This window comes from Haliaeetus albicilla, chromosome 9 (assembly GCF_947461875.1).
Source record: "Haliaeetus albicilla chromosome 9, bHalAlb1.1, whole genome shotgun sequence".
Classification (NCBI taxonomy): Eukaryota; Metazoa; Chordata; class Aves; order Accipitriformes; family Accipitridae; genus Haliaeetus; species Haliaeetus albicilla.
The window spans coordinates 32,542,800-32,558,495 of record NC_091491.1 but is presented as its reverse complement, the minus strand read 5'-3'; the positions used below and the strand labels follow the sequence as shown (position 1 = coordinate 32,558,495).

The 15,696-nt window shown below is 43.9% G+C and overlaps 1 protein-coding gene across 6 annotated transcripts in view; it reads right to left on the bottom strand.

Annotated features, from left to right (window-relative positions):
* Positions 1-7,392: 7,392 nt before the first annotated feature.
* ARMC9 (armadillo repeat containing 9) overlaps positions 7,393-15,696 on the bottom strand; it is a 72,900-nt gene continuing 64,596 nt past the window's right edge. For 3 of the 6 annotated variants that reach the window (XM_069792492.1, XM_069792491.1, XM_069792489.1), the window contains 2 exons: positions 13,519-13,691; positions 7,393-10,117 (listed from right to left, as the gene is read on the bottom strand). In XM_069792492.1, coding sequence (XP_069648593.1) covers positions 10,031-10,117; positions 13,519-13,691 — 260 coding nt within the window. In that variant the 3' untranslated portion in view covers positions 7,393-10,030. Of the gene's footprint in view, positions 10,118-12,097; positions 12,136-13,518; positions 13,692-15,696 lie in introns of those variants that run through there. The other 3 variants (XM_069792493.1, XM_069792494.1, XM_069792490.1) reach the window with 2 other exon arrangements.

The following is a 15,696-nucleotide window of genomic DNA, read 5'->3' as shown; positions in this document are numbered from 1 at the left end:
CCCACATTCCAACAAGGCTCAGAGGCAGTCCTACACTCTCCTGCTCTGTCTCTTGCAATCTCCCTATCTACCCTGAGGCAGATGCACAGTTCTCTCAGTCTGGAAGGAGTTAAAATAAGGAGACATTTTTAAGCTACTACATTTGCATTTGAGACAACCACCTAGCACTGGAGCTACAAAGGTATTTAACTTCTTTGTGATGTTCGAGGAGGTCTGAAAGTGGGTGTGGTGGTAAAGATTCCATTCCTGATTCTTACCTCATCAGGAACAACCTCAATTTCATATTGATTCAATCCTTACCGCACCTAGACTATCATACAACCTTCGCCATGGTTAAGAGCCTAGCAGAAACTAATCTGTCCATATATGCTTAAAGGTGTGCAGCTCAAACTCCAGATTTGAGCTGCTGTAAGAGAATCCATGCATAAAAACGGCACTGGGTAATAAGCAGCTTTCTTGCCAATCTGATGTTACGTTAGGGTGCCAGCCCTACAACACCAGCCCCTGCTGCCATCCACCCAGTTCTGTTGGTGCACAGCTGGGCTCAAAAGAGCTACTGCCTCTCCCGAGTCATACTGTGCTTCTACTCGTACTATGCTATGGCCAGTTCCATGCAAAGCACACAACAAACAGTCATGCACCCTGTCCTGGCTGTGGCTGGGACAGAGTTAATTTTCTCCAAAGTAGCTGGTATGGTGCTATGTTTTGGATTTGGGACCAAAACAGTGCTGATAAGGCAGGGATGTTTTAGCTATTGCTTACACAGCATGAAGGCTGTCTCTGTTTCTCACGCTGCCCTGCCAGCGAGCAGGCTAGGGGTGCACAATAAGCTGGGAGTGGATAGAGCAGGGACAGCTGACCCCAATTGACCAAAGGGATATCCCAGACCATGTGCCATCGTGTTCAGCAAGGAAAACTGGGAGAAAGAAGGAGTTACAGTGTCTGTCTTCCCAAGTAACGGTTATGCATGATGAAGTAACTGTTCCTGCTTTCCTGGAAATAGCTAAACACCTGCCTGCCTGTGGGAAGCTGTGAAGGAATTCCTTATTTTGCTTTGCTGGCACACACAGCTTTTGCTTTACCTATTAAACTATCTTTATCTCAACCCATGAGTTTTCTCACTTACACCCTTCCGCCTGTCTCCCCATCCCACTGGGGAGGAGCAAGTGGCTGTGCAGGGCTGAGCTGACCACCAGGGTTAACCCACAACACACTCCTAAGGTTGTGGTGATAACACCCCCTCCATCATCTCCAACACGCCTAAGCAAGGACGTATTTCCCCAGGAGCTGATTTTCTAGCAAGGACAGGGTATTCCCGGTACAAACCACACTTACAGCCCAGAGGAAGGTCATTCAAAGAAACACGTGGGCAACACCAATAACCATGCTAAGCAGGAGGAGCAGTCAGCTTCACAGAACGTAAGGCAGCTTGTGACTTACTGCTTTGCCCAGCACAACTGCTGGTGTTGGGAGAAAGCAGCAACATACTCTGCCAGCTCATCTAGCAACCCACTGTCCCATTCCCACTGCCCAGGAATGGTTTGAGAGGCCTCTAAATGAAGCCCAGAGGTCTCACCGTTGGCATCGTAACACTTCAGTGGCTGACTTGCCCAAAACTGTTCTCATTAGGAAATGGTTTTGCATAAAGTACTGGCTCAGAAGGTAAAGCTAATGAGAGATTTTAATCAGTCCCATCACAAAAAGGAGGAGATTCCTGCATAATACCAGAGACCTAAAAGCTGTCCTTTGGGATCCGGTCTGTGCTGCAGGAAGCTGTGGTACAGGTGAAAGGAAAGGGGCTACAGCCAGCATGCACCAAACATCCAGCCAGTTTTCAAAGCACTCCAGCCTGGGACGAGCACCTTTCAAAGCTTCCTTTGCCTCTGTAATGCACGAACATGATCCAGCCCTATGGAATAATTCCCATTGCAGGAAAAAATAAGGCACCCCCCCCCAAATGAAACAAAAAGTTAGAGCGAGGGAAGGAAGCAGAGACAGGAAACTACAAGGATGCTCTTCAGAGAGGCCACTGCTGCAGGGCAAAGGGCCAGATTTTTATGCACATGCTGAGGTTCCTTCTGAAACTCATTTCAGTCACCTGAACAAAACTATCAGCTTTCCACGAAGGCTCAAACTATGCCCTGCTGCCAGCAAGGAGAGAGTGCTTGTAGAAAAATAGCTGCCTCCTCACAGCTGCTTGGGGGAAGCTGCACTGGGTTGAAATACAGGATCTCACCAGCAACAAGTAATGAAAATAATGAGATGTACAGCAAGGATATCTCTTTTTCAGATTGGACTCTACAGACACAAATGTGTTACTGTCACCAGAAACATGTAAGATCACCTGGGTTGGTTTTGGTTAACAAGTCTTGGTCTCTGCCCTGCGCATGAACACAACCCAGGAGCCAAGACACCCTGCTGGCACTCGAGGTGGAATCAGTTCTCACTGCAGCCACATCTGGGTGACTTGGGAAGCAACATACAATTGCTGACATTGGCTTCTGCTTTAGTTGCTGTAAATGTGGTTGCACAGAACCTCGGAAGCCCCAACAAGATTTGTGAAGTTCACAGTTGCTTAGACCCACCTTCCTGCAATGTTCAACATGGCTTTGTGAAAACCTGCATCCTCACCACCTGCATCTTCAGAGTCATGAGGATAACAAGGATTAGAGAGAAACACAGTCTTATAATGCTCTCTCCTTGCCCCTGCCCAAAGCATGCTGAAGTTTTAAACTACGGTACAGGAAACAGCCATTTAGCTACTCAATGTTTTTCATCTATGTGGAAAAAAACCCAAAAGTAGTACATTATTTCTCTCCAATTCTGCACAAATGGGGAACCATGCGCTGCAATGGTCAGGTCCTGAATTTGAGTGAGATGACACTAAACTTCAGGTCAGCTCCACGTACATACAGCTGAAAACTCAACCAGACCAACTTTTAAGTTTTGGGAAAAGCAAGCCGAATTCTTCTTGCTGTTACTGTGTATTGTGGTAGGGCCTAAAAGCCTTAGTTATAGGCCAAGCTGCTCGTGTCCTCACATCACATAAGCACTGAGGGGTTGACTATGAGCCATGGGACCAGTTGTGCTGGCTCATAATCTATGATTTGCCCCCAGTTGCAGTGTGGCTACACTGGCGCAGCCATTCCAGACAGTCCTAATCCCTGGATCTGGGCAGAAACAGGACAGCGACGGCTGCTGTAGAGTGACAGGACCCTTGAGAACTGCCATTGTACTCTGCCCATGGATCACTCCCTGAGGTGGTGGCTCATGACTAGGAGCTCCCTGGCATGGAGCTTTTGGTACAATTAATCAGGATGGAAATTTTGGCTGTTTCAAACAGCCCAGTTTCCACAGGACTTGAGGATGGAAGGGGCTTAATCGAAACAGAACTGTTTTCCTCAAGTCCCAGAGCTGCCTTGTTTCAGTTCCCAGCTGCTCACTTGGAAGAGGAGGAAAAAGAAAGGAGCCAGTTTCGTGGAAAATCATGGTAGGCCACGATCTGCCGAGTTAACAGAAAAAAAAAAAAAAAATAAACAAGCCATCTGCTTAATAGGAGCCAGTCCATTAGGATACTGCAAATTCAATCTGGGGGAAAGCAGCTGGAGAAAAGGGTAAAAATTTCAGTGAGACATGCTGCTTGACAAAGAATTCATTTGGTGCTAATGGTCCTGCTTCTTGCTACCAACATGAACCACGCTCCCAAAAGGCAGTGCATGAGCAGACATGAACAATGAAGTGATTTGTTCTCAGGAAGCATTCAACCTCTGCCAACAGTCAACCGGATCCAGACAACGGCTAGGGCAGTCAGACCGGCACATGGCAGACCAAATGAGGAACTGTATCACTTGGCAGAGAGCTGCTGTTTCCAGCACTTGCATCCCATCCTCACGTTAGCTCAACTTTTTCACTCTTCAGAGGAGGAGGACTATGCATCTGTAATGAAATCTGGATCTACAAAGGCCAGAATTTTTCCTTGAGATCAGTATAGGGAGGTATCCTCGCCTTCTAAAAATCACTTAGTAGGTGGTCTGATTTTCAGATGGCCTCAGCATTCATAGCTATCAGCTACAGCTTAATATATAAGGCACATTAAATATCTGCAGAATAAACCTTATTGTTTCCGGTATCCACTCATTTTTATTTGTCTTGTTTTTTCTTTTACTTAGTAGAATTAGTTCTCAGCATTATTAAAAGAAAAACAAGTAAAATGAAGTAACACTTTAAAGACTTTTAAGATGAAAACCAGCAAGGCATACTGGAAACCATTTTTTAAATTAAATACAGTGCTAAGTCACTCACACTCAGCGTAAATGAAATAACTGACACTCCCTAAATCTGTGGGCTTAAAATCATATCGGAACAGCATTTCCCATATTTGAAGAAGATAAGAACAAAACAAACATTTAAAGCTGTCACCTGGATTTCTGTGTGTGAAGCATTTTCACTTTCACCGCAATAAATTACTGCCCTAGTTTCTTGGAAACTTGGACCACATGCTGAGGACTGCTAAGACAACTTGTAATAAAAGGAGGACATGTTCCAGAAAGTTATTAGATGTCCTAGGGTGTGCCACTCAGCCTGTTGTTTGGAGAGCATCAGATTCTTAAAGAACGGAAATTTGGATCATGATCCTGTAACTGAATACAATGCCCTTCCACTGCAGGGTACCAAGCAGCCTGGAGTTGGGAAGAAACTTGCTTTGAAACATCAGATCCCAACCACTGAAAAGATGCCAGGCTAGAAGAATTACTGGTCTGATAACATAGTAGGACAATGTTCTATGTTCTGCACCCAGAATTTGGTTTCTTTTTAAAATCTATTAGCAGCAGATTCCCATACAGCTTGGCCAGAACAGTCTGGTCTTAAAGTCTGTTTTGTTTGCCTTGAAACATCTTGCTATTTCTCACCCGTCAATAAATTCTCAAGAGTCCCACTCCTTTTACAATTCATATGAATAGCAGAGGTTAGGAAAGTGCAGCATAGCCTGGAGAAGCACACATGGTTTAGTCACAGAGGTATTTTGGTACTTGGCTCCCACCAGGGTCAGTGGAGGTTTGCATGGCTACGTCTGTATCCTCTTTCCTAGCCATGCCCACACACCTCCTCGAGCTCAGCGTGCCACACAGCACAGGCAGTTGTGTCCAAGGTGGCCTGCAGGGCTCACACACTCCTTGGTTAGATTACGCTCACTGAGCAAGGTGCACTTCCCAGCTCTCCAACATTTCCTCTCCTGGAAAAGGGCTTGTTCCAATATTGAGCCAAACTGCAAGCATGAGGATGGTCCAAACTGCCAGGAAGTTCTGGCTCAAAGATGAATTCAAGCCCCAAGCTAAAAGGTAAGTCTGGATGTACTTAAATACCTGGGAGGAAGGTAGCCTGTTTGCTTTTCTGCTATCACTACTCAAAGATGTGCATGAATGCAACGCAGCACTTTTTATACCTCTACACTGTAACCTCTACCATGATTTATAAAGACCAGTAGAACTTTGTTTAAAGTAAACAACTCAAAGCCAAACCAAGCAACCACTGCTGCTCATCACAGCAATAATTTTCCTCCAGAGAACTTCCTTGCTTGTCTTCCCCTACACACTTAAATCCTCCAGCAAATAACATTTCTGACACCAAACCAATGTCACCGGTGGCATCCCACATGCCTCAGCTCTCCTCATGAGAGATCACGAACAATGAGTGGTTCATGCCAGCTTTGCAACACTTCTGAGTAAACAATGCTACCTCTGCAGAGGCAGGCCAGGCTAAACAGAAGGGAGCTGTGTTTTCAAACTCAGGTAGAGATAAAGCTGTTGGGGACAGGATTTGTCAATAATAGAACAGAGTGAAATATAAACAAATGCACACCCTAAAAGGTCATGAAACCCCAAACAAACCTATCAAAAAAAGAAAGAAAGAAAAAAATCCCTTTAAAAGCATTTTTACCCAGTAACTGCCAGGTAATTTTAAAGCACTTGTACAGAATAAGCCCTTCATGCAAATTTAGACTTGTGCAGTTTATGTCTCATTTAACACTGTCCATAAACAAAATTACACCAAATATAGAGAAGTTATATCCAAAAGGCATGCTAACACCACATAGCACTTTGGTCCCAGAAAAACTTCCTTGCAGATCTGTGTCATATGCAATAACTGTATTTTCTTATGTGAGAGACTGAAAGAGATAATGTCTCAAACCTTGTGGTGGGGCAAGTTCTGCTCAACGACGAACTCTGCGTAAAAACGAACCCTGCCCAGCAAGGAGCCAGAGGTGAAAAGAAGCCAATCAACACAGATCAGCACCAGGACAGGGAGGGCTTGCTATGTTCTGCTATGCTGAGCAGGGCCGCTCACCGGGCATGGCCAAAGAGCAAACAACGGTCATGCCTGCAGGGAAGGGGAAGTTACTCCCCAAAGGACCCCCAAGCCCACCGACCCATTACCCGAAGGCTCACAAACCGCTCATGACACCTAATTAGCCTAATAAGTTTGAGCGCCCACCTGAAGGAGGGGCAAGGATGATAAAAGGGCACAAACTGAAGCCCCAGGCACGCAAGCCCACTGGAACCAGACCCCTCGTCTGACTAGACCCAGGACCGGTGACATCTTCGTCTTTTCCTTTTTCTCTCCTTGTCTTGCTCTCTCTTTCTCTTTCCTTTTCCATAATCCCTACACTTTATCCCTTTAAGACATAAAACCGTTGACCAAGTCTGGGACTAGGAGCGGATCCAGCCGCCCCTGGGCTCCTCTCTGAGGAGGAGCGTAGAAGTCAAGGGGGTCTGTTCTGAACCTCCTGACCCAATGGGAGGGATCTCCTTATTCGATTCCCTGAATTGATGTATATGGGTACCACGGGTTACACTGTTTACTGAGGTAGTTCCATGCCAATTCCTGTTGTGAGAAACCCCGCCACCTGCTGTTATGCCTCCCAAGTTCAGGTTGCTTCTGCCATGAATAAAATGTTTAACTGATCGTTCGGTGTCGTTTCACCTTAATTTAGCCCAAGGGAATTCCGAATTCAACGGGACTTCCTGGTCTGTCCAGCCCGGTCGTGACAGCTTATTGTAAACAAAATCACAGCCACTTTTAAGTACAATCACACCCTCTCATTCAGGCAGGCAATTTCCACTGCTCTCATTATGAATTTACCAGGGTGGTGTTGTATCTAACAGCAGCCTCTACATGGCATATACAAAAAATCCCTAACAACTTTTAAGAGCAAGGTGCAGAATTTGCTATGTGTGTGTTACTGACCTCTATCCAGGGACCTTTCAACCCCAAACAGTGGACTCCTACTAACAAAGGCAGAATCAACATTTTTCATTAGCTTAAAAACCTTCAGACTGGTATCAGAGTGGCTTTTTGTCAACAAGACAGAGAAAAGGAGGACACATTACTTCATTAGCTTCTCAAATTACTGCTCAGCTGATAATTTATTTCTAAGCATACCCATAGCTTCTCTCAAGTATTTGAAAAATGAGGTTTCTCAAGCATTAATATAAAAAAATAGTCTCAGTTTTCAAACTATACTCACACTCCAAAACATCTAAGAGTTGAACATGGGAAAACGTACACATAGAGTTCTGCATTGCAATAGGCCTGAGTAAGAAACAAACACACAAGTACATAAACTTCATTTTGTTCCTTTCAGTCCAGTTCTGCAAGATGCATTTTGTTTTTCACGAATCTTAATCTGCTGGGGCAGTTGTAGCTGTACCTACCAACCACCTTTGGCTGACTTGTAAGGAGTGACACAGTTTTGACCTCAACTAATGGTAAAGCCAGTGAGGTTTTGGGGTTGCTGTCATTCCTGCCTACCTCCCCACCCCCACCCCCCCCAAAAAAAGTGTGCATTCAACACCTCAAAAGCTGCTCTGCATCTCAGACAATCAGATCTGCTCCAACATGAAACTCAGCACTGCTGCAAAATAAATAAAACTCATAAAACTCAACTCCTGGAGCATTCTTTGTTATCCGCATATGCAAATGCATGTGCTTAGCACTTCAGTGTTAACAACTTGGCCATTGATATTACATGCTGGGAAAAAAGATAGCATTTCAGAGGAAAAAGAAAAGCTGCCTACCCTGGAAAACCACTAGGTGAGTTTTTATGGCTGTTTTCCATTCCTGCCCTTTTGCGAACCAGAGGACATTTTTCCATTAATTGTGTTGTGTTTATCAACTCTGAGAGGAGGTGGATGAATCTAAGCACAAGTCAGAGATTTTCTGTGATTTCTTTGTCTAGCATGGAGGTCTACGCAACAGGGGCTATCAAGTGTCTATAATCACTTTACGTCCTATGTAGTTTGGGAGTTAAAGCAACACCCATACTCCGCGTGCTTTATGTTAGGCCTGTAAACACCCTGAAGTTACCGAGCAGTAAATTGTAACTTCCACATGAATATAACTAGATTTTAAACTGGGGGATGTCTTCTCTTACAAAGCATCCTGATTCCAATTTAAAGTCTATTATCCAAAGGGGTTCCCGACATTGTGTGTGGGAGCCCTTTCTGCAAACATCTGACACAGAGTCACTGATCTTGGTGGGTCTCATGGCAACTACATCACGCAAGAAAATGGCCTTGGCTCTTCAGTTGCTACCACATACCAAGAGGCACAATTCAAGGTCGCAGTAGAAGCATAAAGCTTTTTTCTGGTCCTATGGAAATGATTGGTAGCTTTACAACTCTTTACTCTAGGGGAAGGTGGTGTAACTACTGGAGTTGCTTTACCTTTTAGGCTGTGTTCCACTTGTTTGTTTCTCAAGGTGAAACTCCAAAATAAAAGCCTTACCTTCTCCCTTTTTGTACCTGTTAAAGCATTTGCTTTTGAAGTCTGCCTATGGCAGATACACTGCCTGCTTTTTGTGCACTTCTGCCTCAGCAGCAGCCAAGTTCCAAGGTAAACTGCATTTCTGGAAAAGTTGTTGCTGTTGTTCTAACAGCTGTGTCACATGAGGGGATGTTACTGAAAAGCCAACCTTCAGTGAAGACTTTAGTGTTTCCTCATCACTGTTACTTTTGAGAGAAAGAGCAATAAACAGCACTAGCTTCGTAATTCACTGTCAGAACTAACTGCTGGTTTTTTATTAAGTGGAGGGCTTCCTGATCTCTCTTGCCTAGTCAGCACTTCATATCCACTGAAGACCAGCACAAACCAGTCACTGCTCAGAAGTGAAGAACATAAAGCAACAAAGACCAAAGAAGATTGTCCACAGCCACACGTAAAAAGAAAGTAAGTTGCTTCTAATCTATTCACATTCTCATGATTTCTTCTACGAATGAAGAAACAAAGTTCTTCATTCCCGGGGAACAAAATGGATTATTCATTCCACAAATGTTGAACAGTAGAATTAAGAAAAAAAAGTGGAAAGAAGGAATAGGAGTAATTGCTGCAGATAAGGATGCTGATCAGATCCTCAGAGGTGAGCATGGATGCTGCCTTCGGCACTGGCACAGCGTTTTTCAACTGCCACAGGTCAGTCAGAAGTTGATGAAGTACTCTCTTTCCAGTCTCTGGTGGCCAAACACAGATCTCACTCCTCCGCACAAGACTGCTCCAGGCAGTAAGGCTCTGCACATATGGCATACATTTTCCCTCCTAGTGCAGATCCTTTGAACACAGGTATCTCCCAACTCATTCACAAAGGCATAATTTTAAAAAAGCAAGTGGCAGGCTAGTTCAGCAAGCAATATGGAAAAAGGACAGTTGCTTGGTCAGACTCCTTGGTGAGCCCTACATACCATCTCCAAAGGGTGTTTACTCTGACACAGAAGGCAGAGAGCAAGAGTTTCTTCTCAAGGTGGCAATGTCACTTTAGAGTAAACTATCGGAGACATTGGGACTATATCCATTTCCTATATCAGTCCTGGGCTGCTGCTGAGACCTTGAATTGTAATAACAAGGCCCTTGTCTTAGCCAGCTTTAGAGACAACAACAGATGCATCCCATCAGATAATCCCTGAATCATCATGCAAGATGTACACCGTGCAATGCCAACAGCCTCACTCTCTTCTCAGTAGGTCGCAAATAAAGCTCATTACAGGAAGCTGGCTCTGTCCTTCAACAATGTGACAGGTGATTCTTGAGGAAAGGAACTGTTCTCACTTCCTGTAGGACTGGCTGCCTGCAGAAAAACAGCAAGAAAGGGTCTGTCAGCTGAAAGCAGGATTTATTATAAGACAGGAGCTGCCTGAGGGCAACACTTGTTCAACCTGTAAAGTGACACAAACACCACAAAGAACATGCACAAAGGCACCTTAACCACTGATGTTGCAACTTAAAAATGCAGAAAGTATTTATGGCAACCACTTGTCAGGGGACACTGAAGGAACTTGTGGAAGAGCGGGGAGTCACCAGGGCCCAGTCGCACTCCTGACAAAAATCATTCCTCATTCTTCTGGTAGAGATTTTTGTACTACTCTAGCTCCACTGTGCCCTAGACAGAACTTGGTACACTACAAACAGCTTGAGCATGCTCATGCAGAGTTGCTTGGAACAGAGGCACAGTAAGGAACAGGGTAGATTAAAACCATTCAACCATGTCCACATGGAGCACATAAGCACAGTTGAAAAAGTCTAAATTTGGAGGTCCAGCCTATGTTCTAGCCATGCTGCCAGTGTCATCCCTGTATCAGCTAGAAAATGGAATCCACAGAAAATCCCAGCATGGCTGGTTTTATTTGGAGGAGCTTGGTTTTGCTTTAAGGTACAGCTTTAGAGCTCAGTTAACAGCAGTGGCTACATCTCAGGCAGGAATCTGGCCCCAGGCCTGCAGCTGCACTAAGTACCTGTGCTTCCTCTACATTCCTCAGGCATTCCACAAACTGCATGCTCCAAGAAGAGCAGTCCAGCTAGTTCAGCTAGGTTTATGTAAAAGCAACTTATTTCCAGAAAATACACCTATAATAAATATTAAAAACAAGCTAAAAACGTGCCTGTAAAATAAGTTAGCATATCAAGTAAGTACAATCAGAAATTAATCTTTTTCTCATCACGCCCATCAGCTATAAAAACTTGTATTTCTCCAGAAATACCAAGAAATCCCCAAACTAAAGACAGTTTTCCACTGTCTCTTGATATGTAAATCCTACATACCTATGCCGCAGGCAAACAGGAGGCAGCAACTCCTGAAATCTACTGATTGCTGATATCTGTACATCTGATACCATTTTTGACTTAAGAGATGAGTCAGCTAGGAAATTAAAGGAACAGTAGCACAGAGCTTTACTAGGGAAACATTAGGGGCTCACCTGCTTCAGATGCCTTCCCTGCACCTTTAAGTAACAGCTGGGGATTACCTTTGAGAACCTCAAGTTTGGACATAAGTGCTTGAAGCCCTTTTTAGTCCTTTAAAAAAGTGGTCCTGATCCTCTCACTTTTTCCAACCTTAAACACCTGTGTGAAAGCCCCTGCAAGATGGACAATAACTAATAGGTGCTCTGTGACAGCAGACAACAACACAGGATACATATACACAGAGTGAATGGAAGATGACTTTGCAAAGTAATTTCTTTGCTATTTTTAGCAGGAAGATAAGAGTTTAACATTCAATTGCTGCCACCAAGTCATGGCACAGATGTGGACAGATAGGAAACAATTACCTGGAACACCAGCAGAAAACTCAGGAGAAAAGGTAAATGGACACATAGTAAGATGTGATGCCTGCTGTACATTCAGCTTAGGATGCACAGACACAGCAAAGGTAAGAGGTATATTGTAAGATGAAGCCAATAGAAGTTAGAAGAGCCCAAGAGTCTGGACTTACAAATTACATCTACTAAATCAACAGAAAAACCCAAGATGATGTAGAACTTTAATCACACTCTGCTTTAATGCAATTTCAAAATAAAATACATCATACACTGTGCCCCTGGAAAAGGAACTTACTCCAGAGCCCTACAAGAGCAACATCTGTATGTCGCATCTTTCATAGAACACAGGCACCCAGGAGCGTAAAGCTGCCCTGGAGAAAGTAAAACATGCGGAAGAGTTTTTGCGTGCGTGCACGCGCTATGCTTCTCCCTTCTTCAGCAGACCTTCTCCTCTTCAATGGGCTAGTGCTTTTGTAAATGAACCGAGACAGGAACCAGGGACAGACTCTGGGGTGTTAACACCGTGTTCAGTCAGGGCAGAACAGTGCTCCTATCACAGGAAACGGGAAGTACTGATGTCAGAGGTAAAACACAGGGCATGCAGCAAAAGTAAAGCTGAAAGAGCTGGCAATATTACTTAAGCACAGGACTCTTCAAGCAAGTACTCTCTAGGTGAAAACCTCCCTTAACCACTGAGGACATTCGCTTCCGTTGCCTCACCTGTAGTCCCTGAATGAAACCACCCCATCTCCCTGCATACGCAACTGTGTGGAATGACAATGAGCGAACAACGTTGAAGACTTAGGAAGTCTTAGTCAGCTCTGTTGCTGATTTACTAGGTTACTTCAATTCTCTGCCTTTCATTTTCTGTACCTGTAATGAGGAGCTAATGACATACACATACCTGAAATTTCTTGGGAAGGTTTGCAAAGTATTATGAGTTGCCATGTTTTTGTGAAATGTTTAAAGATAACAGTTACAGCTAAAGAATAGAGCTGATGTTATATTATGATCAAATAATCACCACTAAACTTCTTATAATATGTTTGGAGTAAGAATATACAGCATATAGCTTCTGCCATTTTCATTGATGATGGACCCAGAGGTGTATTTGAATCCAGCTAGTCCTATCCACACTCCAGGGAAAAAGCTTACTCATTACCAAAGAATGCATCTTTCTTCCACCACCACCACCCCCCCCAAAATCCCCCAGCTTACACACCATACACGTGTTTACTGTTGTGTGAGCATCTGAGATGAACATTCCCACTTTATTTGGCTTGTGTTGGCTGGCTTAAAGCAAGCATCCATCCTTTCCCTTCAACCTAAAGTCACAGCCTTCCTCTCTTCTGAGCCCACTGCAAACTAGTACTGATTAAACTTCTTCAGGCAACAACACATCCATATGGTTCTTAAATACAAGTCTCCAGCAGGATGATGACTGCCACAAGCAGCACACGTTTGGCTGTCTGCTTGCTAGGCTGCCCTGAGCCCATCTTCTGAACTGCCTGACATCTGATCTATATTCAGTTGCAGTATAGACACACCCAGGGATCCAAATTCAAGAACATTAAACAAGTTACACAGTGGAGTGAAAAAGTGTCTAAAGAAAAGGAAAAAGTCTAAGGACATCTGGAGAAAGTCTAATCTGAGACTAGAAGCTTCCCCCCAAACTTCTGAGAATTTGGGCCACTTTTCTCCACCCAGAGACACAAAAAAGCACATCTCAGCTGCTCAAGTGACAGCCTGGATATAGGAGAGTGTTCAGCAGGATATAATTACATGGTTGTACATCCTGCAGATGACAAGTACAATGTCATATACTCCTGGCACATTTGTAAAATACAACTTCATTCCTGGAGAGCTACTACAGTGCTCCCTTCCTTTCCCACCCCAAGGACTGACAAACAGAATGATGACTTTTTCCACTTACTCTGTCTGCTCCTTGTGGATGATCCTGAGGAGCTGGGACGGCTTGTTTGTTGGGGTCCAGACTGAGAGAACTGAGGGGCAATGGCTGGGACCTTTCCCTTTCTAGGGCTGGCGCTCTGCACTTCAGGAGTGCGAGGGATCTTAGGTTTGCTGGTGAAGGCTGAGGGAAACTCGCTGTTGGAGGAGATGGAAAGGGTTAGCAATGTATGGAGAAATATGTATGCATAGTAAGTCTGCAACCAAGTGAAACCTGCAGTACGTGCTGTGACAGCATGACAGACTGTTCAAAATTCAGGGAGACTGCAAATGGAAAGGAACATGGCACCACAGGTGCTGCCCTGGGGCATGTACTCACCGCACAGCCTCTAAACCCAGCTCTATTGACCTGTCTATCCTACTCAAACCTGGTTCTTTGGACAACAGGATGGAACAGGTTCAGTTAAGTCCCCTGCAAACAAGTAATAGATCTTTAGCCTGTTTTCCATTGTGTTTATCACACACAGACTCAATCTGAGGTGCAAAAACCATATAGATATGCTCCAACACAGGAATACATCCTTTTAGGGCACAGACACTAATATTTCTCCCAGGTATAGGTCACAATCTTGGCAGACACAGGCAGCCTCCCTGGCTCCCAGCTGCAGTAAGAGTTGTAGAACTCCCTGAAGGCTTTGTCAAAAGAGCAGAAAGCTGCGATGGCATCTATGAAATAAATTCCCTAAGCACACAGGTTCCTTGTTCACACTGAGAACATAAAACAGCTGCTGCTATTTCACAGTCTGCATGTGCTGCAAGAATACCATTCTTTAAAATGTAGTCCATGACTCTGTGAGGATACACTGTCCTTCCCTGCCCCCAGCACCAATATATTCCTTCCCAGGTACAAAAATGGAAGCTACCAGGAAATAGAAGTCTCTAAAATAGTTCTGAATCTGCATTCATGTTTGCTCTGATGAGTCAATTTTCTCTTAAAAGGAGAAAAGGTTAAACTGAAATAACAGCTACCTGAAAAAGCTCATCATATTTTAAAAAGGAAGTAAAATCAGAGCCAGAGGCAGGAGATCGAAAAAGGTGCCATCTAAAGACAGGCGATTAAAATGGAAAGTCCCCGTGTTATTACCTCCATCAAAAGAACCCTTTGTGACCATCAGAAAGGGTGATTAGGAGGATTTTCAAGACATTTAATCTCTCCTCCTCCCCTGGCAATGCTGAGGAGTCAGTGCTGATTAGCCCTTCCATACCCCTGCTTCACCTTGCAGGGAGATTTGAGCAAGTGTTTCTTTTGTGTTTTAAATAGCATTAATTGTCTGTATTTTGCATATGTATATGCTAACTATTAAGGACAGAGACGTGCCAACTGGTCTGCTAAGAGCCATCTCTGCAGCATTCTACCTACCTCTGAGTATTACAAGTATTATGCTTGTCTTATTTCAAAGGAGCAGGTGGTAGCAGAACCATACTAGCAAAACAAAACCAGAAAAGTAAGATTGGCTAGATAAAACCCCAAGCCGTGGACCACAGACATATTTAAAAATCTATCTCCATAAAATAGTCTCATTGTTACTGCTTTTTTGTAATTTTATTCACTTTAGTTCAAGAGCTGGGTTTTCAATTCACTAGTGCTCTTCATGGTAATCTTATGTGTACTAGTGTATGCTAATGTAGATAAAAAAGGAAGATCCAACAGCCTCACAGCAGTTTTTGAGCCATAAAGGAGCTTTTTTTTCCTTACTCAGCAATAGATAACAAAACCTTGGATCTGTATTCCCATACACTAAAAAGCATTTTTATAGCCATCAACAATCTTCACAGAGTTTCACTGCAGTAACCTAGGCAGCCAGACTATAAGCACTTTGGAGACAAGGCAAAGTAATGCAACCAGAGTCACTATACTTTACCAAAGAGAGACATACACAGTGGTCACACAGGATGATTCACATCTTTGCAAACTCTTCAGGAAAGGATTATATGAAATAAGCTGGTAGAAAACACTGTAAAGTTAAAAAAGCCCTGCTGGATGCAGGATGCAGAGCAGGTCTCGGTCTCCATGTGCCCAGGTGGACACAGTACCACCTCATCTTTTACTACATCAATAAATAGGCCAAGATCAACAGAAAAGAATTAACCCTCAGAATAACACAGCAAACTGCTATTTGGCATCCTTTGGAACTTGATGAGA